This window comes from Gymnoscopelus microlampas (assembly GCF_963454915.1).
Source record: "Gymnoscopelus microlampas genome assembly, chromosome: 4".
Lineage (NCBI taxonomy): Eukaryota > Metazoa > Chordata > Actinopteri > Myctophiformes > Myctophidae > Gymnoscopelus > Gymnoscopelus microlampas.
In genome coordinates this window covers 39,287,424-39,313,141 of record NC_139941.1, presented here as the reverse complement: position 1 = coordinate 39,313,141, position 25,718 = coordinate 39,287,424, and the positions used below count along the sequence as shown (strand labels likewise).

At 43.1% G+C, this 25,718-nt stretch overlaps 1 protein-coding gene across 5 annotated transcripts in view; it reads right to left on the bottom strand.

The window, feature by feature from the left end:
• Positions 1–3,593: 3,593 nt before the first annotated feature.
• gapvd1 (GTPase activating protein and VPS9 domains 1) overlaps positions 3,594–25,718 on the bottom strand; it is a 50,654-nt gene continuing 28,529 nt past the window's right edge. For 4 of the 5 annotated variants that reach the window (XM_084055253.1, XM_084055254.1, XM_084055256.1 and 1 more), the window contains 16 exons: positions 22,628–22,765; positions 19,784–19,918; positions 18,001–18,120; positions 17,091–17,162; positions 15,375–15,727; positions 14,467–14,557; positions 12,027–12,098; positions 11,751–11,879; positions 11,066–11,192; positions 10,133–10,245; positions 8,085–8,244; positions 6,730–6,917; positions 5,171–5,384; positions 4,936–5,008; positions 4,591–4,788; positions 3,594–3,989 (listed from right to left, as the gene is read on the bottom strand). In XM_084055253.1, coding sequence (XP_083911379.1) covers positions 3,849–3,989; positions 4,591–4,788; positions 4,936–5,008; positions 5,171–5,384; positions 6,730–6,917; positions 8,085–8,244; positions 10,133–10,245; positions 11,066–11,192; positions 11,751–11,879; positions 12,027–12,098; positions 14,467–14,557; positions 15,375–15,727; positions 17,091–17,162; positions 18,001–18,120; positions 19,784–19,918; positions 22,628–22,765 — 2,324 coding nt within the window. In that variant the 3' untranslated portion in view covers positions 3,594–3,848. The remainder of the gene's footprint in view (positions 3,990–4,590; positions 4,789–4,935; positions 5,009–5,170; positions 5,385–6,729; positions 6,918–8,084; positions 8,245–10,132; positions 10,246–11,065; positions 11,193–11,750; positions 11,880–12,026; positions 12,099–14,466; positions 14,558–15,374; positions 15,728–17,090; positions 17,163–18,000; positions 18,121–19,783; positions 19,919–22,627; positions 22,766–25,718) is intronic. The other variant, XM_084055255.1, reaches the window with a different exon arrangement.

Below are 25,718 nucleotides of genomic sequence, written 5' to 3'. Positions count from 1 at the left end.
TAAAAATAGATCTACAAGCTGACGCGTGGTGCGAGCTTGTAGGTACGCAGCTTTAAGCCCGATTCATGCTTTGTCGCACAACACGTATGAATCGGGCTTAACGCTTTTGAAGAATAGTCGTCCAACATGGTCCATCTACTTTCAGTGGCGTGCACAGACATTTTGAGGGGCAGGTGCTCAAGTAAATTATACTTTTTTTTGTTTACTTTGTCTGCTCTTTTTTCCCTCTACACCTATACCTCTTTGCCAAAAATAGCCGATCTACAAGCCCACAACGCCTCGCAGCGCGAGGCGTTGTGGGCTTGTAGATCTGCTATTTTTGGCTAAAGTGCTCCTCAGAAAAGGGAAGCTAGGTTTCGAGTGGTTATGGTAAAAAGAAACATCCTATCACATAAAGATTTGGGGGACCCCCCTGTAGTAACTCTGAGGACCCCCTAGGGGTCCCGGACCCCCTGTTGAAGACCCCTGCTGTGCCCTTTTTTCAAAAGGGCACTTCTGGTCAAGAGGGCAAAGGGCAGGTGCTCTAGCACCACCTAGAGTCTATCTGTGCACGTCCCTGTCTACTTTACTCCTTTGTTACATCTGTCCAGTGGTTTGCATACAATCAATGCTCAAACTGCAGCTGCTATGACTGTCATGTGTGTGTAGCCTACTTGGATTTCGCCTCAGGTGTTCTGTCCTGTGCATAAATAGTTTATAGAGTAGGCCTAATATGAACAGTAATTCAACTCAGGTTATTAAGAACAGCTTTGGTCAGCTAGGCCTATCTGGGAACACTGAAACACAAACCAGGCCTGAATAATTCCATCTGATTTGCTCCGTATACATATACATACTGTGTAGATATCTAATTAAAGTGACATCACAGACTTAATTAGTATAGATATGACCCTCAACATGATTTTCCAGTACATTGGTGGCTCTTAAAACTGATTACACAGAGAAGTCATGGACATATAGGCTACTGCACACACATTGACTGTGCATATTTCACTGTTGGGGGAAGAATAAGAAGGGGGGGGAAAAACATTTTGCAAATACCAAGACTGCCATTGGAAGTGAAATGTTCATCACCTTGAATAGACAAAGTGTAACAGTCAGATCCTAATTAGCCTACCTACCCATTCAGTATACAGTATTCATCTAAATTACAATGTTACGTTTATGGCAAATGACTGTGGCTGTAATAAAGGGTATACAGTATGTCTGTCAGAAAGGTAAAAGAAAACAGAAACAAAAGAAAAACATTGAAAAAAAAGACTGTTCCATGTCAAATTTTCGGAGACATCTGGTTTGTGCAAAACAAATAAATGAGCTTCAAGGCGCCAGGACACGAAAAGAAAAACAACATCCTCTTACAGCGTCAATTAGCCTACTGGCCTGTGGCAGATACTAATCATATTGTACAGTTTATCCTGGGTGAGAATGTACAATGACCATTCAATAACATCATGCAAGAAGTCACAAAGGCTCAGCCAATCGCACTCGCTAAAAGTGTTCTCTCACACATCCACTAGACAAACCTCAAGTCATGTGCCACACCCACTGCAAGTCACTTTACACATCAGTGTTATTTGCCCTTTTAAGCCTACATTACTGTCTGTGCTGCCAGCTCATTGACTTTGAAATTATAAAGCCTAATTTGTATTTTGTTGTACCCTGTGCCTCTTGATGAAAATAACTGATGTTTTGCACTTAGAATAGGCCTATCAGTTATTTTCGGCAAGGGGTGCAGGGTATTATGAAGTATAAATAAGAATTAATTATTTAAACTATGATAAATACTGCATATGGCACATTTGTGCACAAGAGGCAGAGGACATCTGCGTTTGACGTGAAAAAGGAGCTTTGTTCATTTGAAAATTCTAGACATGCTTGTACTACCAATGGAGGAGGGGGGGGGGGGTAAAAGACGTAAAAAGATATAAGTGCACGTAAAGATGAGTCCCTTTCTTGAACTTATGAGGAGGTAGAGAAGCTAATCCAATCACTAGTCTGTCCATACTGATAGATATCTCAGTAATAACATAACTTTGTTCACTAAGCCAAGGGCATGTGAGAAGGGTTGCGTTCTCCAGAACTACCATCGCAGCAGTTCAGTATCTTAAAACCCATTGAGACCTGGAACGCATCTGGGTCACTTTAGATTTCTTTGGCTATTCAAAAATAGCGGATATACAAGCTCATAGCGCGGCACCGAGTGCCGCGCTATGAGCTTGTAGATCTGCTATTTTTGAAAAGTCTTGACATTTTTTTTCTTTTTCAAAAAACTGTTAGGATTTACAAAACATTTTTAAGAATAGCCTCAGGTCTTAATGGGTTAACTCTAAACCCTTTCTAACATGTCCCATCGTATCATGAAGCTGTGCTGAATCTGACGCAAGCGCTTGAACAGTGCAAATATGATCCGTTTCTCTGTTGCCGACCAATGTTGAGTTTACTGTGCGCAGATTGAGATATCAGGTTCATTGGTTTCAACTCTGAGGTAGGATCTCTATAATATCAAAGGGGGGGATACATGTTGTTGTTCACAAACCCCAGAACACAAGAGCATTAAAGGGAACAATCCGTGAATGACCAGAACATTGTGCCGCCCATTGTTTTTGCGGTGACAGCTGGACAGAGGTTTCTCTCAATGAGATGTGTGTGATTGGCCCATTGGCAGAGAGGGGTGGCTGGTTTATGTAATGTCGGATCACAAGCACAAATGGAAAACACAAAAGGGAACCTTTGTAAAAAATAACTCTTACTGTACACAGAGCGCCCCATCTTAAAGGCACTATTTTCAATATTTTCCCCCAAAAAACTAACACTATACTCACTGTGCACAGCTGCTGTTCAGCAATGACCCTGTATCTAAACTTTGCCCACCGACCCCACCTACAGTTCGGGCTAGCCATCATTAAGGTGCCTTTTACATTGAGGCCTTTCTATCGGGTTCATTGAAACACCGCGACTTGCCACAGACACCTAATATGGGCATGATATGTGAAATCATTCTCAAAAGTTAAACAAAAGCATTAAATAGAAATAAATACATTTTATTTCATACAAATATGGGCCCTTGTGTTCAAACTGTCACTGACGTATAGGCGTTTGGGAATAGGGGTAAATGAATGTCATTGTACTTTCAAGAAAAGAAGCTGCCCTACTATTGATATGCTAGCATTTAAATAGCAAGGTTACTGCAAATTGACCAGTGTACGCAAAAATCATCAACACGGAGTCAACCAACTCTATCAGTAACCATCAAGTCCTGTAAATCCCCCAATGTTACAATGCATTTGATGAGCATTAGATCACTTGAAATAAGTCGTAAGCCCATCGCTTACAAACAGAAAACAAAACAAAAAAAACACCATCAGTGATCATGTCATGGAAAGTATGGTCCCTTTTCATCTGATTATCTTTTCCATGTGTCGATTTAAAGTTTGAATAATATCATGGGATATATATATAAAATCTAATACAGACCCCAAAAAAAACTTCAACATGACAGAAGAGACAACGAGATCCAAAGGAAATGATCCAAATAAGCTGAAGTTCAAACATTAACATGTGGACCCCCCACCCCCCCCCACCCCCTCCCCAAGGCCTTTTTTTTCTCTCCAACCATTTGCTAAAACCTGGATTTGTCCACACATACATACGGTAATCATATATACTTTGTAATCTCTCTCAACGTCTCTGGCTATGTACAGCTATACAAATAGAAGAGCAGGCTTAAGGCCAAGCTTTCTGTGAGTTGTTGGGTTTGGGAAGAGGAAGGGGAGCAGTTGGTTGGGAAGTATCCCAGTCTCCCAGGCTCCTTCCCCCGCAGTCTGCCCGTACAGGTGGCTTGTTCTGCTTCACTTGCGATCGTCGATGGTCTTAATGAATTCCACCGCCGCGGTGAACTGCATCCACCAATAGCACTCCTCCCCACTCAGCCGGCTGGCGTAGAAATTATTGATGTACTGAATGGTGGACAGCAGGCAGGGCGGGTTTGCCTGGAGGAGGGGGAGGAGAAGCGGGGATGGGCCCCAACATTAGCCCGCTGAACGAACGAACGAACCACGTGCTATGCCCATGCAGATTATCACCATAAATATGGAAATATGGAAAATATCAACCGGCGTACAGGTTATCGGGGGCCAGCGAAAATCTCGACGCCACCGTGCAAATTACTGGTTAAACCATTAAGACCTGGAACGCATCTGTGTCACTTTAGATGTCTTTGGCTATTCAAAAATAGCAGATATACAAGCTCATAGCGCGGCACCGAGTGCCGCGCTATGAGCTTGTAGATCTGCTATTTTTGAAAAATCGTGACTTTTTTTTCCCGATTTTTTTTCAAAAAAACTGTTAGGATTTAGAAAACATTTTTACTTATCGCCTCAGGTCTTAATGGGTTAATCATATCAGGTAAGGACTAAGTAGATGTCCCACAATGATTATTTTCAACCTTCAGAATCCAAAAAGTGCTTAAAGCACACACACAAGCTTGGAGCTTACAAATTGTTTTAGAATACACTCACAGTTCGGTAATGAGAGTCTGCTATTCAGCATAACGCGTACAGTAAATGCATTAAGAGTGGGACGGGGACTCACCCTTATGAGGACATAAACGAGTACGGGGACGAAGTCGTCTGCTCCGGGGACGGAGTCGTCGTAGGCCAGACTCAACAAGTTCATAATGGTGGAACACATGCGCAGTATGCACTGGACTTTGTCTCTCGGGGTTTTGTAGGCATTGATGGTCCTAATCTCAGATTGTGCAGAAGGCCATGGAGCCTCTTTCAGATACACCTGTAAGGAGGGAGAATAAAAAAAAAAAAAAGCATTAACACTTCAAGCCACTTTGTGGAGCAGCCATTACAGACACAATGGCCTGTTATATAAAATGTTCTTTAGTTGTTGTATCTGATGAGGGCATTGGATCATCAGGTCGTTTACCTCTGGGATCTGAAGAGCTTTGTGATTGGCTGTTACAACTTTCGTGAGCCGCTGTATATGTTCGTGGAAAAGCCTGGAAGACGACAATAGAAGATAATGGAGTGAAAACAGAAAACACAGCCCCAGCTATTTAAACCTTTACACATTCCTGCCAGGAAGAGTAGCAGAGGGAACTGGATCACTGTTAATTGAGACGGACGGAGTCAGCATGTACACTGCTGGTCTAGATACTCACTGATCTCTGAGAATATCCCCATCCTGGTTGGGGTAGAAGGCCAGTTTAAAGATGCGGTTCATAACGCTGCGTTCGATAGCCATCTGGGCATCTTGCAGCTGGTCCTCGCTAGCGTACTGCCAGATGGCATCACGGGCCATGGCGCCATACAAGTAGCGCAGAAAATCCTCCACCGCTGCGGTCTTGTCATCAGACGCTGTGCACCCCTGGAAGGCTATATGGCGGGGGGGGGGGGCAGACAACAATGCAGTCAACATGGATACGGAGACATACACATGAAACGTCTGGAGGAATCACAGTCTGTTGATGAAGGGCAGGCGAAACCTTGTATCTCCACATCTCAACTTTGTTTTCTCGTAAATTAATACCATACTTCATCATACAAGAATGTCACACAAAAGTGGTGAAAATAGCATTTTTTACTATTTTAACTCATCCAGTGCCAATGAAATAAAAAAATTATTGCGAACCGTGCCAGCCAAAAAAAAAAGTGCGCAGGAGCCGAGATACAGCCTTTTTCAGTAATAAGTTAAACAAGAAGTGAATGGAGCAGCAAATCTTCAAATGATGATATCTTAGGTTCTGAACGTTTTTTTTCCAAAAGCGATGTGACGCGTTGTGAGCTTGTAGATTTGCTATTTTAAACATTTTGCCAGCCAAAAATACATAGTAAAAAAAAGTGCTCAGGAGACGAGATACAGCCTTTTTCAGTAATAAGTTAAACAAGAAGTGAATGGAGCAGCAAATCTTCAAATGATATCTTGGGTTCTGAACGTTTTTTTTCCAAAAACACGTCAAACACGTGAAACGCGAGTTAAAATGTTTTAAAAAGAATGATAAAAAAGGAACGGTTTTGGACATACAAGGTTTCCACCCGACAGCAACGATATCCTATGGGCATGTCGGAAGGCTTGCTGCCAAAACCGTTTAATGAGCAACGCTAATATGACGCAAGTGGAGCATACTATGAAAACGTGCTGTCTTTGTGTCTCTGTCTGTCTGTGTGCAGTATGTGTGCAGCCACACCCCCATGTGACTCACGCTCTCATTGGCTGCCCCCCTGTGACTCATGCTGTCATTGCCTGCATGCACTACAGTGTGGCTGAAATTCGCCTGTGCCCCTGGCTGACTAAATACACTCCTCTGAGAAAAATATAGCAGCGACAGTCAAAAAAAAAACATCTACAAGCATCTACACGAGTTCATCTATTGGGATATCTAAGAATTCCATGTCATTTCTGCATATTTCAGGCCGGATGGCAAGTTGAAAACACCGTAGTTTGAGAACAGTTGGCCCCAAAAAGAAAAACATGCCTGAAATCCGCCTGCCCCTCGGTGACTAATTACACTCCTCTGAGATAAATATAGCAGCTACAGTCAAAAATAACACATCTACAAGCATCTACACGAGTTCATCTATTGGGATATCTAATAATTCCATGTCATTTCTGCATATTTCAGCCCGGATGGCAAGTTGAAAACGCCGTAGATGCGTTCGCTTCCCGCGTTCGCGCGTCTTACTTGTGTGTAACAAAAATGGATATGAGGAGATAGCATACCCTTGATGAAGTCCTGCATCTTGGCCTCCATATGCTCCAGGAGGAGCCGCACGCAGACCGTGGTGAAGTACCGGTTGGCCACCTCCTTGTCTCTCAGCACCCTCTGCAGGAGCCTCTCGAGGTGGGCCTGAGACGTCTGCAGGCCCTGGCGACACCGGGTCAGATACGCGATGTACGGCGCCCTCTTCCTGCAAGAGAGACACACAAACCATTGGCTTTTTCATATTTGACATTATCCCATTCAGACCAGGAACGCAGATCTGTGTCATATTTAAGATTCCTTTGGCTATTCAAAAAATAGCAGATCTACAAGCTCATAGCGCGGCACCGAGTGCCGCGCTATGAGCTTGTAGATCAGCTATTTTTTTTTAAAAATCGTGTAAATGTGTGCAAATCTTTGAATATATATTTTGTAAAGCGAACATTTGTAACTCAAATCGTTGCTTCTGAGGATTCTACAAATGTTTTCAAAATCCTAACCGTTTTTTTTTTGTTGAAAAAAACGTATGTTGCTATATTATCAGTGGTTCTCAATTTTTTTCATGTCAAGGACCTCCAAAATGACATGTATTTGGCCGCGGACCCCCATCTGAAAATGTTTTGTTCCAGGGACCCCCAGAGGCAAAGATTTGAGTTAAACATGTTTACTGTATATTCAAAGAGTTGCACACATTGTCAAGATTTTTTTTAAATAGCAGATCTACAAGCTCGTATAGCGTGGCACTCGGCACCGCGCTAAGAGCTTGTAGATCTGCTGTTTTTGAATAGCCCAAAGAAATCTAAAAATCACACCCTGTGTGAAGGTAGCGGCGCTCGATATGTGTTTATAATGTGTTTATAGCCACGTGTCACGTGAAGCTTGACCAATCACTTTGTTGACGTGTCTGACCAATCGGAACGTTGACGGTGAACACGGACAAAGTCAGGTATAGAGCAGGATCCACTCTATACCTAAAGGTATAGAACGGCTAGCGCCGCTAAAAATGACACACAGATGCGTTCCCGGTCTTAACCCATTAAGACCGGGGACGCATCTGCGTCTCATTTTAAGATTTCTTTGGGCTATTCAAAAATAGCAGATCTACAAGCTCATAGCGCGGCACCGAGTGCCGCGCTACGAGCTTGTATATCTGCTATTTTTGAAAAATCGTGAAAATATTTTTAAAATATTTCTTTCCGAAAAACTGTTAGGATTTAGAATTTTCTAGAAGCGGCCTCAGGTCTTAAAGGGTTAATGGGTTATACAGTACTCCACACACTACACCTCAGCAGTTGTGTGCACAGAACAGCTAAAAAGGACAGTGTCTTCAAAAAAAAGCCACAGGGCTGTCATCACCCCACAGACAGGTATATACCTGTAATCCTCGGCGATGGCGGCCAGCAGCTTCCTGCAGGTCCGCGGGTCGAAGCGGCCCACACAACGAGTGGTCTCCTGGATTTGTGCCATCTGGTTCTTGTCCTGGAGGTTGATGGCCTCGGCGAGCTGGACCTTCAGGAAGCAGACGATCTCATTGTCTGGTGAGAAGGAAAGGCAGGAGGGGGAGACGTGTGAGACATGCTGCTGGTGTACAAAAGAGAGAGAGAGGCCGGGGCTGGTGTAATCAGATCAGCCTGCCTATGCCTCCACATAAGAATGTGAATGATGGCTGCAGAAATGCTAGTGTTATGGATTCACTGTTAGCCCATTGGGAAAAAAAAGGGGATGTCATTTTCTGCTCTGCCTGTGTATTGTCCTGCTTCCAAAATGTGTAGGAGAGATCCTTAACCCATTACGACCTGGAACTTTGTCATTTTTAGATTTGAGCTAAAAAAGCATTATTTTACACTTTGGGCTATTAAAAAATAGCAGATATACAAGCTCGCTTGTAGATCTGCTATTTTTGAAAAATCGTGAAAATGTGTGCAAATCTTTGAATATATATATTTTTAAAGCGAACATTTTAACTCAAATCTTTGCTTCTGGGGGTCCGTGGAACAAACTATTTTGATGGGGGTCCACGGCCAAATACATATACATTTTGGGGGTCCTTGACATGAAAAAGATAGAGCACCACTGATATAGAAACATACGTTTTTGAGAATACTGTTGAGATTTAGGAGACATGTAGAATCGGCTTCAGGTCTCAATGGGTTAAATTAGAATTTGCTGCATGGAACAGGCGAGTCACTCTCAAGAAAAACCTCTCACTTTGAAGAAGTTGTGTTGCTGTATGCTATTGCCGCATGTCAAATTATAATTTTATGGTGAAAATGTTTTGCAAAACTGAACCGTGTATCCCAGTTTGTACAATGAGGCAACAGTGCGTCAACCACATAATTGCTACACATGTCACTGGTTGCATTCTGGCTAGAGACCTCCGTTTCATGTCTTTGCCCCCCTCTGTCCTCAGCTTCCCATCACTCTAAACTAACCAATCTAAATAACTGTAAAGCAACAACTTCGTGAAAGTTATTTCTTTTTGTACAATTATTATTTATATTCATAGTTATGCTTATACTGTATATTTATGTTATCGATAGGAGAACCACTTCTTAAAAATCTGATTATGAATAGTTTCTTAAATTAACCCAAGATCGGGAACGCATCTGTCATTTTTAGATTTGAGCAAAAAAACATTATTTTACACTTTAGCTATTTTAGCTTCACGATTTTTTTAAAATAGCAGATCTACAAGCTCATAGCACGGCACTCGGTGCCGCGCTATGAGCTTGTATATCTGCTATTTTTGAAAAATCGTGAAAATGTGTGAAAATCTTTGAATATATATATTGTTTTAAAGCAAGAAAATGTAATTCAAATCTTTGGTTCTGGGGGTCCCTGGAACTGTATATTTTGAGATGGGGGTCTGTGACAAAATACAAATAATTTTGGGGGTCCTTGACATGAAAAAGTTTGAGCACCACTGATATAGAAACATACGTTTTTCAAAAAACTGTAGAATCGGCTTCAGGTCTTAACTCATTCAGTGCCACATGACGTCCAAGACGTCCGTTTTTACCGCCATTGTTAAGCCCTGAGCGCCACGTGACGTCTAAGACGTCATGTAAAAAAAAAAACGCTTGCTTTTTTTTTTTTTGGAAAAAAAATGTTCTGAACCCAAGATATCATGATTTGAAAATGTGCCGCTCCATTCACTTCTTGTTTAACTTCTTACTGAAAAAGGCTGTATATCGGCTGCTTAGCAGTTTTTTTTTTACAATGACTTTTTGGCTCTGGCACTGGGACAACACAGCCAGAAATAAGTCTGGCACTGAATGAGTTAATGGGTTAAGACATAGTGGTGTGATACCTGTATCTACATTATATACTGTACAGCACTACAAATGCCAAATCAAAGTCTACACTTAACGCAGTAGGAAAACATGGGGTGAAATGAACGGGTGCAAAACAAACTGTGATTACCTTCAGAGTCTGAGTGGTCAGGCAGCCCGTTTCGTGTGTTGGAAGGAGCCATGATGGGCAACGCCACAGAGTCCGCAGAACACAAGACCATTCTCAGCTTCTTCTTGGCATCACTGAAAAAACAAAAGGCTTTTCGGTCAGAATTTGCTCCGATTCAATCATTGTCTCTTTGTAAAATAGCATTTTCTTTATATCTCTGACTTTACTTTGGGAAAAAAAATCTAAAATTAATACGTTTGCTACACCAATAATTGTTGTTTAATTTAACAAAAAAAAATACCTTAGACCACATAATCTAAAAAGAACAGTTTAAAAACATAAGAGGTCTGTATATGCATGTATAGACTAAAATCTAATCTATACTTTTCTCAAAACATAAAAGAATATGTGATGCTGCGCACTGAAAATGCGTTATTCTTCAGCAAGCGATACGGTTGAACAACGAAGTAAACAGTGGCGTGCACAGACATTTTGAGGGGCAGGTGCTCAAGTAAATTATACTTTTTTTTGGTTACTTGGTCTGCTCTTTTTTCCCTCTACACCTATACCTCTTTGCCAAAAATAGCCGATCTACAAGCCCACAACGCCTCGCAGCGCGAGGCGTTGTGAGCTTGTAGATCTGCTATTTTTGGCAAAAGTTCTCCTCAGAAAAGGCATGCTAGGTTTCGAGTGGTTATGGTAAAAAGAAAAATCATATCACATAAAGATTTGGCGGACCCCCTGTAGTAACTCTGAGGACCCCCTAGGGGTCCCGGACCCCCTGTTGAAGACCCCTGCTGTAAACTTTAAAAAAAAACAAAAAAAACTTTTTGTTTTTTCAAAAGGGCATTTCTGGTCAAGAGGGCAAAGGGCAGGTGCTCTAGCACCAGCTAGAGTCTATCTGTGCACGTCCCTGGAAGTAAAGGTATTAGGTATAAAGCAGTGCCATCTGACCTGAAAGAGAACTTGGAGTCGTGCTGCTGGGCTGTCTGGCTGGCAGAGTCCGGCAGGTCGTCCGTGGAGATGTTCTGTAGAGTATCGTCTCTGGGAGAGTCATGCACGCTCTCCTCTACACACAGATCTAGCGACACACATGCATGCAAAGTATACGTTATGTTTTATCAATATGTTACATACATTTTTCCAACATACGGTATGTGTTACCGTATGTTTTACATACCGTATGCGTTACATAATCGTCTAGTCGCAATTATTTTATATAATGGCAATTATTTTTGCATAATCGTCATAATCAATTCCATGTTAAAAAATGTCATATATTTTTTTTAAATGACAAAAATAGTGGAAATAGCAGATCTATAAGCTTTTGAGCTTATAGATCGGCTATTTCTACTACTAATGTTTATTTTTAAGTATAAATTAATTAAATGTGTGCCCTGTGCAACTTTTTTATTTACGAAAGCTAAAAGACAAACAGAAATGTCATTTTTATTCATAATGTTCCATTCATTTTCAACGACAGAAACACAGTTAAATCGTTAATCGCAATGATTTGAGTGATAATTAATCGTCAACTTAAATTTGTAATCGTGGCAGCCCTATATGTGTGTGTGGAAAGGTGTGAACCACATGCCAAGCGTGTACAGTATGCATGCAAGCATCTCCTGCAGGTTCTCACCCCCTGCAGTTTCATACGAGGCCCCAGCTGTGGCTCCATCGCTGGGGCTGGTTCTCTTGATGTTCCTGTACTTGTCCAGGATGTCTTCTGCTGCCTGGGCCTGAGAGCTCTGTCTGGGCAGTGGGTCATCTGATAAAAATCACCACCAAGACAAACAGGGCGACATTTGGGTTAAAACCCATCACTGTGCATATGTCCACATTTTCCCCTCACTGATTCAGCAAAAAAAAAAGAAAAAGAAAAGGGGGAGCACAATGACAATAAATCAGGACAGACCTTGTGGGACACGCTCCTGTGCCATATCGTCTTTCTCGTGCTTGTCCCTTTTCCGGAACGCCGCTATCGGAGCTGCGGAGGAGAGAGAGAGAGGGGGTGTAATGAGTGAGCTGGGAGGGGTAGAGTCCATGTTCGCTGTCGCTAGATGAGAGGACGGTCATGAGTCACCTCATGACAGCTCATCGGGAATGGGGAATGCACTTTGGTAAATCTTTAGTATGTTTTTTTGCGGGGTTCTACTATGACTAACAATCATAGCACCGTACACTTGGAAGGGAACAAAAACAACTAGCATTGTGTTTTGTTGCAAAATAAAGCACATGAATTCCAAGATGGTGAAAAACAAAAAAAGCTTACTGTGGTCCATGACCAAGAAGTCAAGACCCTCATCCTATTAACAGCCAAGGTGCTAATAGGACAAACAGGTAGGTCTACGTTTCTTTGAGACAACAGAGTACTGGTATCTGATGGAACCTTCACAAAACAAAAAGGATGCACACCGATATTCTCACCTACTGGGGGGCAAACATTGAGTCCAGAGAGCCAAATGGGAACACAAGTGTAAAAAAACAAAAAAAAGGAAAATGGCAGCCAACAAAATGAATGCGTGGATGAAGAGGGTGGGCTGGGGGAGGATGTCAACTCAAAGGCTGCAACCATGTCACATCACAGCTCTATCTGTCACACAGGACCACAACTACAAAGCAATGTGGCTGCTCAACCACTGAATCTAGCAGCTGTAAGTCTATAGTGGCTTTGATGATGGCGGTTGTGTTGAAGCGTTTTACCTGGGACTTCACTCTCAGCCGTCCAATACAGCACTGTGAGGAACACAACAGACAGGGTTTGGCCTTTCACTCACACACACACACACACAGCAAGACGCGTAATACACACACCAGTGTTGATTTTGCCGACTAAAACTATGACGAAAAATGTTCGCCGACTACCTTTTTTCACAGACGAAAACTTAATAAAAAAAAAAAAAACTAAGCTATGGTGACTAAAGCTAAGACTAAATATGTTGAAAATTTCGTCAACAAATAGAAACTAGACTAAAATGTTAGCGAGGGACGAGTGGAGACGAGATCCAGTAGAACTAAAAATACGCTGGGGTGTTGCGCGCTGAAAATAGCCGATCTACAAGCTCGTACGAGCTTGTAGATCGGCTATTTTCAGCACGCAACCAAGTATAAAATCAGCCACAAAATCAACACTGACACACACACACACACCCACCCAACAGGCTGCCGCTCTGTGGGACAAACCGTCTACGAGTCTAGTCTCCACGCAGAGCAGCAGAAAACACAATAAACTCTGCATGGTGGACTGGGAGGAGTTTTCAGCTCTGCGGCGCTCCCATTCTTGCACGCCCTGCACGCATCTCCATTTCATGAATACCGGTTTAACCCATTAAGACCTGAAGCCGATTCTACAAAATGACTTCTAAATCCCAACAGTTTTCTGGAAAAAAAACTATGTTTCTATATCAGTGGTGCTCAAACGTTTTGATGTCAAGGACCCCCCAAAATGATATGTACTTGGCCGCCGCCCCCATCAGAAAATATTGTCGTGCCAGGGACCCCCAGAAGCAAAGATTTGCGTTAAAAATGGTCACACATTTTCACGATTTTTCAAAAATAGCAGATCTACAAGCTCGTATCGCGGCACTATGCCGCGCTATGAGCTTGTATATCTGCTATTTTTGAATAGCTAAAGTGTAAACTAATGCTTTTTTAGCTCAATTCAAAAAATGAAACCGATGCGTCCCAGGTCTTAATGGGTTAATGTTTACTCGAGGACCGTCATTATCTCAAAGAGTAATAAGCAGTCATCTCGTGCACAACGCGCACAGCTCATTATTTCTCAGACAGATGTATGAGAGATGGTTTGTAGAGTTGAACTGCAACAGGAGATGCGTCATCTATCAGCGTCGATGACAGAGAGGTCTATCTAATGACCATTAGCTGCCGCCTGACAGCACTGCTGGGAGGGCTACAGCCCCGCTATCTACACAGCTAAAGCCCCTCTCATGACTGATTAGCTTTGAAAAGTCTAAATAAATCTGTGGCTAGTGAGACGTGGGGAGGAAAAAAGGGGGACCGGACAAGACGTCTCCTCCGAGGGGAACTTTGAACAACGAGAAACATCATTTTCAAACTGGAACATCATCAGCAATGGAGTGGAGAACATGGATCATCATTCTCTTTCTTTGCTTTATAAATCGCTTTTCCGCGACGCTCTTTAAAGTGTTATATTTCCTGTCATAGGTGTGATTAAGGAAACATTTCTTCTTTTTTTTTGGGGGTGGGGGGGACTGGGGGGCAAGGAAAACACGGTGCCGAAAAGTTACGGTGCAATCTGAAAAACCTCAGTTTGGAAAACGTGCTAAAAATGCTTTTTGGAGCAAAGAGAAAGAATGGACCTGTTGATGGGTTACCTTTGGGTATGGCCGAGACAAAGCGTTTCTTCCACCAAGGTCTGTTGCGGTCAGACTTTGACTCGTCATCGCTGTCTTTTCTCTCCTCAACCTTTGGAAAGAGAAGTTATACACAGGATTAAACATTGTGTTATACTTGACCTGTATAGTTATCTCTTATACACTTGTATTATCCTATTATACACACGATCAAATCATTTGGTGGATGCATTGTCCAACTTGTACTACAGTACCATGACATTAAACGCAGTGGTGGAAAAAGTACTCAAATGTTTTACTTAAGTAAAAGTATCAATACTGTAATTATGTAGAAGTACACTGTTACAAGTAAAAGTCCGGAATTCAAAATTTACTTGAGTAAAAGTACAAAGGTATTGGTATCAGAATGTACGTAAAGTACCAAAAGTAAAAGTACAAAAATGTTTGAAAATAGCAGATATACAAGCCCACAACGCGTCGCGATGCCACGCGTTGTGAGCTTGTAGATCGGCTATTTTCAAATAGCCTAGGTATAAAAAAGGGCTAAAGTGGTTAATGTACGTTTTATAACGTAATAATGTATATCTGCAAAGTAACTAGTAACTAAAGTTTTCAAATACTTGTAGTGGAGTAAAAGTACAATATTTGCCTCTGAGATGTAGTGGAGTAGAAGTAAAAGTATAGACAATTGGAAATACTCCAGTAAAGTAAAAGTACCTCAAAATTGTACTTAAGTACAGTACTTGAGTACCACTGATTAAACGTTTAAGTTTGCCCCAGTGTGTATTAAAACCCTTTACCCATATAGCAGTGGCATGTATCACCCATCGAGCTACACGGGGACATATCAACTCTCAACTCTACCGCTAGAGTTTGGAAAAAAAGGCTCAGCTGCCTCATGCCCCGCGGCGTTACCGTCCTGTACTTACCTCTCCTTTCAGGGAGTCCTTGCTGGGAGACGAGGACGGCCCCAGTGCAAAAGCACCGGAAGAGTCGCCGCCGCGCTCCTCGACCGCAGCGCGGCGGTTGAGACCCGGGTCGCTGGTAGGCCGGCGGCCCGGGCACACGATGTCCGAGCTGCGGCTCCGCACCAGCCTGTCGGGGTACGAGTGGCGCTGTTTGGTGTGCTCCAGCTCGGCCTGGGCGAGGCAGTGGGGGGTGAAGAGCGAATGGCGGGGCTCCTGCCCCAGGGCGTACGCCTCGGGGATGGGAGGATCGGGGGGAGGGTGCGGGGGTCTGGCGTAGTGCACTTTTGGTCTTACTATGGTGCCGGTGGAGGAGCCTGGGGGGGGTAACGACGAAACAAGACATAAAATGCGTAAATAAGTCAAAAAAGTCAAATGGAGTTGTGATGTTAACCATCAGACACACGCGGTCAAAAGTTCTTCAATTCTCTGTCGACACCTTTTATTTCCTGTACTTCTTTCTCAACTGTATTGGATGACTGATGAAAGGAAAGATTTCATAACAAATTCAACATCTCAATGCAATGATATACATTGTCTCCAGGTAGAATTGGAATGCATAATGGCTTCCAATATATTGTTTATAAACACATTAACCAATTAAGACTGGGAACGCATCTGTGTCGCTTTAGATGTCTTTCGCTATTCAAAAATAGCAGATATACAAGCTCATAGCGCGGCACCAAGTGCCGCGCTATGAGCTTGTAGATCTGCTATTTTTGAAAAATCTTGAAAACATTTTTTTTTTAGATTTTCTTCAAAAAACTGTTAGGATTTAGAAAACATTTTTAGAATCGGCTTCAGGTCTTAAATCGGTTAAAAGAAAGATTTCACAACAAATTCAACATCTCAATGCAATGACATACATTGTCTCCAAGGTAGAATTAGAATGCATAGTCGCTTCAAATATATTATTTATCAACACATTCATGAGTAGTAGAATTACTGCAACTCAATTTTCATTCACAGTACATTCACTAGCTTACAGGGGAATATTAGGTGCACAGCGCACAGAGCGAGCGAGAGAAATCATTGATGCATAGTACCTAAAGAAACATTGAGGAAGTGGGGGGGTTGAGGGGAGGAGGGGGGAGGGGGGTGGGGGGTGTGCTACAGAGAGCTGTTGTTGGTGGTGGGATATGAGCCCTAGGTGTGGGTAGACCACCTGTTCCAAGGGTAGACGCTCCTCTCCTGAAAAGCTTCCAATGGCAACCTTCGTGCCATGAAGCACAGTGGGACGGAGGGGACCGGTGCCAAAGAGCCCGGGGTGAGGTCTCTCAACCTGTCATCCCTTCACCTTGCCACAGACACACACACAGCCACCCTGCTGCTTACCCATAGCACTTCGCTGAATGCAATCTCGGCTACCCGGTTACACTCGGCTAACACCGACCGTGCAACGCACAGAAGGAACAAAGACGAGAAACACTGGGCGAAACGCTAAATGAGGCTAATTGAAAAACGGGGCATTCCCACGAAAAAGGTAATGTTTCTTTTTGTCCAGTTAAGTGGAGTAAAGACTTTGGGCGAGGGGGCACAGACGCTCTTTCTAGGTTCATTTCTCAGGGCTTCAAGCTGTTCTGTGGAGCACCACGACATTAGGCACACGGCTTAATAACGCTCATTTGCTATAGCTCTAGGATTGGCTCCCGAAACATTCCGGGTTTGCAGAAAAATTACCTTCGGCTGAGGAGAGGGGATCGAACATAGCCAGCAAGGAATCCGTCTGCGAGGGCGGAGATTGCAGATGTCCTGTAACAAGAACAGAGAATAAGATAAGGGGACAAATAAAATACAGATCATGGGCCCAGAGATAAATTCCCATCTTTGAGGATATGTTTACTTCTTCCTAGCCTAAAGTTTCATTCTATCAGAGCCTTTCTTCCCATGCCTGCCTCCCAACTATGGCAATGGCCTTCTCAACTTTCTGTTTCCACAAAGTTTTAAAAAAGCAGAATGTTCGATACCCTTTATGAACACATTTAGACCTGAGGCCGATTCTAAAAACGCCTTATAAATCCTGACCTTAGGTTTTCTGAAAAACTTCAAATATTTATTCAAAAAATGTATATGTTGCTATATACTGTACTGTAACAGGAACCCCAAAACAGGTTCCCGTCCTGAAAGGTATAGTTACAAAAAGGGGTTCCCGCCCAAAATGGGTTAAATATATAAAACATATGACACTATAATACACTGTTCTAAAATGAACATATGACACTATAATACACCGTTCTAAAATGAACACATGACACTATAATACACCGTTCTAAAATGAACACATGACACTATAATACACCGTTCTAAAATGATACCACCTGAGCTTTACAACGCCATTTGTTTTATGTCAACCTTGTCCGAGTCTTCGGTGTCCCACTTTTGACTTTAAGTAAACTACAACAAGAGCCCTATACACGGTCAGCCAGTAAAGTACAGTATAGTTGCAGTTGGTGGCAGCTGCGGTAGATGACAGGGATTGATAGCTTTAGCCACCGCTGCTGTTTTTGAGCAGATAGACAGTGAGTGGAGTGATGGCTTAGCTCTCATGGTGAGAGGGAGGTGACACTCTTCACCACACACAGTCTCCTACCGTGGCCTGCCTCCTCCCCATCTGGACTGGTCACCGAGTCCTTCCCTCCGAAGTCTGAGCTGCACTCTGACCGTAGGTCCTCGATCTTGTTGGGGATATCTTCAGAGGTCGCGCTGATGCCTGTGGCGGGTAACACAACGTGACACGGACGAGCACAGGTTTGTTGGTGACATTCAGGACAAACAAAAGCAAAGAAAAACTACAAAAAACATATCTTCTACGGTGTGAGACGCCTCACTTTGGAATAACTCATTAAGACCTGAAGCCGATTCTACAAAATGTCTTCTAAATCCCAACAGTATTCTGAAAAAAACGTTATGTTTCTATATCAGTGGTTCTCAAACTTTTTCATGTCAAGGACCCCCAAAATTATATGTATTTGGCCGTCGACCCCCATCTCATAATATTTTGTTCCAGGGACCCCCCGAAGTAAAGATTTGAGTAACAAAATGTTCGCTTTAAAACAATATATACTCAAAGATTTGCACACAATTTAACGATTTTTCAAAAATAGCAGATCTACAAGCTCGTAGCGCGGCACTCGGTGCCGCGCTATGAGCTTGTATATCTGCTATTTTTGAATAGCCAAAAGTGTAAAATAATGCTTTTTTTTAGCTCAAATCAAAAAAGAGACACAGACGCGTTCCAGGTCTCAATGGGATAAGGTATAAGCACCAGAGAGGCTGGGAATTTTTTGCTGCGCTCAAAGCTCCCCAAGTCTGACGGCTCCTCCTGGGGAAGCCCCAGAGAACGTGCGCGTGTCAAGAGTATGCAGAATGGTCCCTCTCAGACGGGAGCCGCGCTGGAAGCTTCTAAATTGGTAGCGTAAGCTCCCATGGGTGAGGGGGAGAGAGAGAGAGACACGGATAAGAGCGATCATCGGGGCACAGACTATCCATCGGGCCGGGGGTTCCCTCGGGGATGTTTCCCCCAGCGAGCTGAGCCATGGGCGTCACCGCCGGCTTCTTAATCTGGGATACTGCTTCATGCATGTCAACACAAAGCCTGTCGTCCACCTGAGCCCACACGGTAAAAAAGACAACCGACATTAACCCCTGTATCCTCGTAGAAAAAGTCACGCTGACCCCCGATGCACTGGTTAACCCATTTAGACCTGGAACGCATCTGTGTCACTTTTTGATTCGAGCTAAAAAGTATTATTTTACACCTTGGCTATTCAAAAATAGCAGATATACAAGCTCATAGCGCGGCACCGAGTGCCGCGCTACGAGCTTCTAGATCTGCTATTTTTGAAAAATTGTGAAAATGTGTGCAAATCTTTGAATATATATTGTTTTAAAGCGAACATTTTAACTCAAATCTTTGCATCTGGGGGTCCCTGGAACAACATATTTTGAGATGGGGGGTCCGCGGCCAAATACATATCATGTTGGGGGTCCTTGACATGAAAAAGTTTGAGAACCACTGATATAGAAACATACGTTTTTTTCAGAAAACTGGCTTCAGGTCTGAATGGGTTAACAAGCACTCCCCAGTATTATGACTGCTCTAACACAGAGAGGAGGGGGGGGGGGGGGGAAGGCGAAAGAGACAGCTTCATTTATTTTACTTAACCTTGTCTTAACCGGGCCGGTCATTTGAGAACAAATTCGTATTTACAATGACAGGCTTGGCAAAAGGCTAGATCCCTCTCGAGGTGAAGGCGACTGGGAGAGAAAAAAATATATATATATACACCGACCCACCGGAAAAAATCAATAAGTCATGCGATAGAAGGACATATAACCAGGACAGACAAGAGTATAGGTATAGCTGCTTTTACCTGAGACAACGCTGAGGCCTGGGGTGCTGGGCCTGGAGCTGACCTCCCTGACCTCCGTGTCGTCGGAGGTGCTGCCTACCCCGGAGCAGCTCTCCAGCTCCTGCAGACGCTCCTCCTGTTTGAGGTCAGGGGCTTCTGCCGAGAAAATAAAAAAAACACACAAAAACCCCATGCGTACGTGACGTTAGTCTTTTTTTCCATTTCTGACGTCATATTTGCCTTTTGAAGGATGGTGGATAAACGGAGACACAGACACATACAGTACAGTCACAGGAGACAGGTTACTTTTCCCCCTCATACGTGCACACTGTAATATAATGGACAGACGTGGTTAAATGTACTTGTTAACTCTCTTACTGCCAATGACGGCTTATGACGAGACATCGTCATAACGCCCTGGCTGCCAACGACGAGTTTGGATGAGTTTTTTTTTTCATTTCTTTTTCACACAGAACCAGAGATAACGCGATCTGAAGATTTACTGCTCCATTCACTCCCTGTTTAACTTATGACTTAAAAATCCTGTATCTCGGCTCCTGTGTACTTTTTTTTGGCCGAGACATGCTATTTTCAAAAGGCGTATAAAAGCGAACGGGAGGTCGTGATGACATTTTTTTTTCTTTTCGCGGAAGCACAGTGGCAGTGAGAGAGTTAAAGTTTGCTACAAATGATAGGCATCCTCCAACTACGCCCTCTCTGAGAGGATTATTATGGGGTAGTTGAGAGTGCACACAGGCAATGGAATCAAAACAAGACATATATTATCATATCTTATAACTGACTAAATTAAGCCATAAAAGCCAGTCCGGCCAACCCGCCGGCTTGCCCGGTGGAGTTGTATTGGGTCGAACCCAGAGGCTCCGTTGCTAACAGCAGTACTCATTTGCATGCTCGTTAGTAATAATGCGGCGAGTGAAGTGCTCTTCGGAGTGCAGTTTTCTGCTGCCTAGCCATGAAACAAGCGCTCCACTCCAGGCGAGCTCCGAGATAGTGCTATTACAGGAGCAGAACAGGGGCAGCAAACGGAACAAAAAGCAATCAAGACACTCATGCATGTCATTCCGACGTGGCACATATTGAAATGGTGTACTACTTCAATTAACATAAGGCCCGGGCTTTTTCCGAAGAAACACTTAACGCTGTTAATAAAGCACTCCACCGATTTTCACGAAACACTGACTTTGAAGGGGGGGGTGGTGGGGGGAGGGGGGATGGGGGGGGTGTTTAAACACATAATCAGGCATTAATAAAAGCTTTGGATGAAAGTGCTTTAACCCATTGAGACCGGGAGAAGCATCTGTGTCTATTTTTTGATTTGAGCTAAAAAAAAAAGCATTATTTTACACTTTTGGCTACTCAAAAAAAAAAAAATAGCAGATCTACAAGCTCGTAGCGCGGCACTCGGTGCCGCGCTACGAGCTTGTATATCTGCTATTTTTTTTTTGAAATCGTGAAAAGTTCTGCGAATCTTTGAATATATGTTTTTTTCAAAGCGAACATTTGTTACTCAAATCTTTGCTTCTGGGGGGTCCCTGGAACAAAATATTTTGAGATGGGGGTCGGCGGCCAAATACATATCATTTTGGGGGTCCTTGACATGAAAAAGTTTCATCAGAACCACTGACATAGTAACATAAGCTTTTTTCAAAAAACAGTTAGGATTTAGAAGACATTTTGTATAATAGAATCGGCCTCAGCAGGTCTTAATGGGTTAATTTAGTTTTCCAACAGATATAGTAAGCCTACTCTATAAATTATTGGATTGCGCTCGCATTACACTAAACACAATGACATGATTGGTATAATAATGGCGCTTGCTGCAAAAAGGATACTAGTGTGGAAATCCTTCCCCACAGCTTAAAGCAACGCATGCAGCGTGAACACAGCATCACAGAGCGGTGCGTGATGATGGCACAAAGTCTAGATGTTTTGCGAGTCTAGACGCATAAAAGGGTTGACACCATGTAAAGTGACTGAGGACAGCTGCTGTCCTTGTGCATGTTCTCTCCCCCCGCCGCACACCACCACCACCACAGGTGCTAACGCACCTGGAGGTCCCCTCTAGGGAACACCCTGAGCTGCCTTTTACTGGCACGCGCAGATCTGCCCTGAAAGACAAGGCGAGTGCACAACACAAACACGATGACAGATGCATGCTCACATCCGTTGGTATATGGACTGCGGCGGCGCCACACCTGGCGTGTCGTCCACCCCCCCCCCCCCCTCACACACGAAAAAGACACACGCACACACACACGTGCACACAGATGAGACTGTCATGGAGATGCAGTGCATAAATCAACACAATAACCACGACGACAGAATGACTAGAAGGCAGTACGATCGGAGAATGAAATGGGTGGCACGTCGTCTTTCTCATATTTGAGGAAAAAGCCCATGTTAAACCATTAAGACCTGGAACGCATCTGTGTCACTTATTGATTTGAGCAAAAAAAAAAACATTATTTTACACTTTGGGCTATTCAAAAATAGCAGATATACAAGCTCGTAGCGCGGCACCGAGTGCCGCGCTACGAGCTTGTAGATCTGCTATTTTTGAAAAGTCTTGAAAATGTGTACAAATCTTTGAATATATATTGTTTTAAAGCGACATTTTTTAACTAAAATCTTTGCTTCTGGGGGGTCCCTGGAACTAAATATTTTGAGATGGGGGTCCGTGGCCAAATACATATAATTTTGGGGGTCCTTGACATGAAAAAGTTTGAGAACCACTGACACAGAAACATACGTTTTTTTTCATAATACTGTTGGGATTTAGAAGACATTTTGTAGAATCGGCCTCAGGTCTTAATGGGTTAAACTAAATGTCGACAGTAAATTCACCTGAGTCGCTGGGCAGGACCTCCACACTCCAGGCTTCACTGGTGGTCTCGGAGATGGTGGATCCGTACGGGTCTAGCAGCACCGAGCCGGAGCCTGGCAGGCAGAGCAGGCTGCCTAGCATGCTCTCCACAGCTGCACCTGGGAACAACAACAGAGACACAGAGGGAGAGAGAGTTAAAGCATCCATTTCACATGAGGGGAAACTCGGCGTGACGTCGGGTTTTTAAACCACTTTCAACCTGGCGTCCCCGATTTGGGCATGTCATTATAGGTGAAAATGTTCAAAAGAAATTCAAACGTTTAAAAAAAATAGCCGCTCTACAAGCTCGCAACGCATTGTGATCCTCGTAGATCGGCTCATTTGTTTGATATTTTTGAATAGGGGTTTAAGTGGTAATAGCTCCAACATCAGTGTCAGAAGGTCGTAATCTGACCAGCATTTGTGATCAGGGGTAGGTCAACTTCTGCTACAGTCACAACAAAAGGTGACACCTATAGTTATACTTAAAAAACAGACGTGATATGCAATTAAATTAAATTGTGGTCTTGGCCGACCACACTATTCTGGTTCTACAAATCATTCTGATAACATGGTTCTCATATTCCCGGCGTTTAATAAGGATAGAATATACTCTATACTATATATTCCCTAATACAGTTATAGAATATAATGGCCAATTCTATTGACACAAATAGTCATTGTGTAAGGATGAGACGCATGTTGAAAGTTGTACATGGTCAACATCAATGCCACTTAACTGCTCAGGAAGTGAAGCGCCTTGCCATGGCAACACATCAGCCTAGCTAGTCTCATGCAAGATACCAATGGATATTCCCATGACAGTCACTAAACATGTAACAGCTGACCACTGAAGACCGGGCAGATGGAGGAGAAAAAAAATACAAAAATGCTACTGACGTTAGTTCTGCCTTCCTGCCATTTAGTCAGCCTTGGAATTTCCTGAGTTAATGGACATGAGATTAAGCAAACCTGCATTTCTAAACACTACTTCTTTCCTACAGGGCAGTTATGTGCAAGTGGCACACACACACAGAGAGAGACACAGTGCACACACAGAGACACAGTGCACATACTGTAAGGAAACACAGTGCACATACAGAGAGTGCTGTACAGAGACAGTGCACAATAAGGGCGGAAATTGGTAGGTACCTGACGATTTAATCTGATTCCAAGTAGGGATGTCCGATATTATCGGCCTCCCGATATTATCGGCCGATATTAGCATAAAAATTGATATCGGGAAAATATTTTTTAACATTTTTAATATAACATTTTTTTTTTTTTTTGCTTTATAAATAAGTTACAGGAGTTCTTACTGTATATGGTGTGTGTGATATGAAATTTGAGCTTACCCTAATCACAATAATCCCCGCATATATCGGTATCGGTTGATATCGGTATCGGTAATTAAGAGTTGGACAATATCGGTATATCGGTTGTCGGTAAAAAAGCCAATATCGGACAACCCTAATTCCAAGTGCTACGATTCAATTAAATTGCGATTTTTGCGATTATTGCGATTAATTTACTTCCATTATCTTTTATTGATAATAAAAACTAAAGGGAAGAGATGTGTCACTGTCAGCTGGAAGGTTATATTTGCCAACATCAACAATTGCAGAAAACCAACAAGAAAATAAACGTCCTTTTTTGTAAAATAAGACTGACTAATTTTTTTTTTTAATGATCAATTTTTTAATTTTAATAATCGATTCATAATCGCCCATATCTGAATCACGATTAATTGCTGAATCAATTATATTTTCCACCCCTAACATACTGTACAGACACAGTGCACATACAGAGACAGTGCACATACTGTACTGAGAGTGCACTTGCAGAGAGTGCACATACAGAGAGACAGTGCACATAAGGAGACACGGTGCACATACAGAGACGGTGCACATCGGAGAGAGCTTGGAGGTCACAGGCATTCCATGCTGGGGGACCCACAGGCACATATACCACTGTGCCAAAAGGTCAGGGGTTAATGGTAATATCTCACCCTGCCCCCAGCCTCCAGGGCCGTGACTTTGAGCTGTTGATTAAGCCGGGCATTACTCACAACCAAATTACCCCCTTCGCCAAAGCCCAACCCACCCTCCCTCCCGCAAAGTCCTCGGCACCGCGTCCCTCCATCTCCATTTGGGAAAGCCGCGGGTTAACAAGGCGGAAGAATGCGGATGTGGAGAAGGAGGGAGGGAGGTATTTAACCCATTGATACCTGGAACGCTTCTGTGTCACTTTAGATGTCTTTGGCTATTCAAAAATAGCAGATATACAAGCTCATAGCGCGGCACCGAGTGCCGCGCTATGAGCTTGTAGATCTGCTATTTTTGAAAAGTCGTGAAAAATATTTTTTTTTATTTTTTTCAGAAAAACTATTAGGATTTTGAAAATGTTTAGAAGCGGCCTCAGGTCTTAATGGGTTAAAAAAAAAGAAAACTGGTTTGAGTGGGAGAACGTTCCACGAGTTCCACGGTGGGTCAGGAGGAGTTGGATATCAGAATTCCACCTGTAGGTAGCCACGCCCCCATCCCCACCGCCTCAGTACGGCACACACACACTTCCACTTCATGGAACACACACAGCATGCAAGCGAGTCAGTGCCCAGGCTAGAGTGTGTTTGTGTGTGTGTGTGTGTGGGGGTATGTGTTATGTGTGTATGTGTGTGTGTGTGTGTGTGTGTGTGTGTGTGTGTGTGTGTGTGTGGTGGCGGCGGGAGAGCTCTATCCTGCTGTCCGTGTTTACAGTCTTCCTTGTAGGGGCGCAGAGCACTTGTCTTTCAGGTGGATGATTAAATGAACGGCACAACAAGAAGTGAAACAATTAGAATTTCTGCCTCATTATCATGGTAATCTTATCAGTGGGATAATGAGGTATTAATGGATATTTAATGTGCATCTCATAACCCAATCCCTTGGAGAAAACACATAAGGAAATCGCTGTAAATTCACTTAATGACGGAAAAGTCCCCCAACGCCATATTCACGAAGAATGAAAAATGGCGGATGCAAATGAGAAGGAACCAAGGTCAATAAGACTGCAGGGACTGAGTGAATGTCAGAG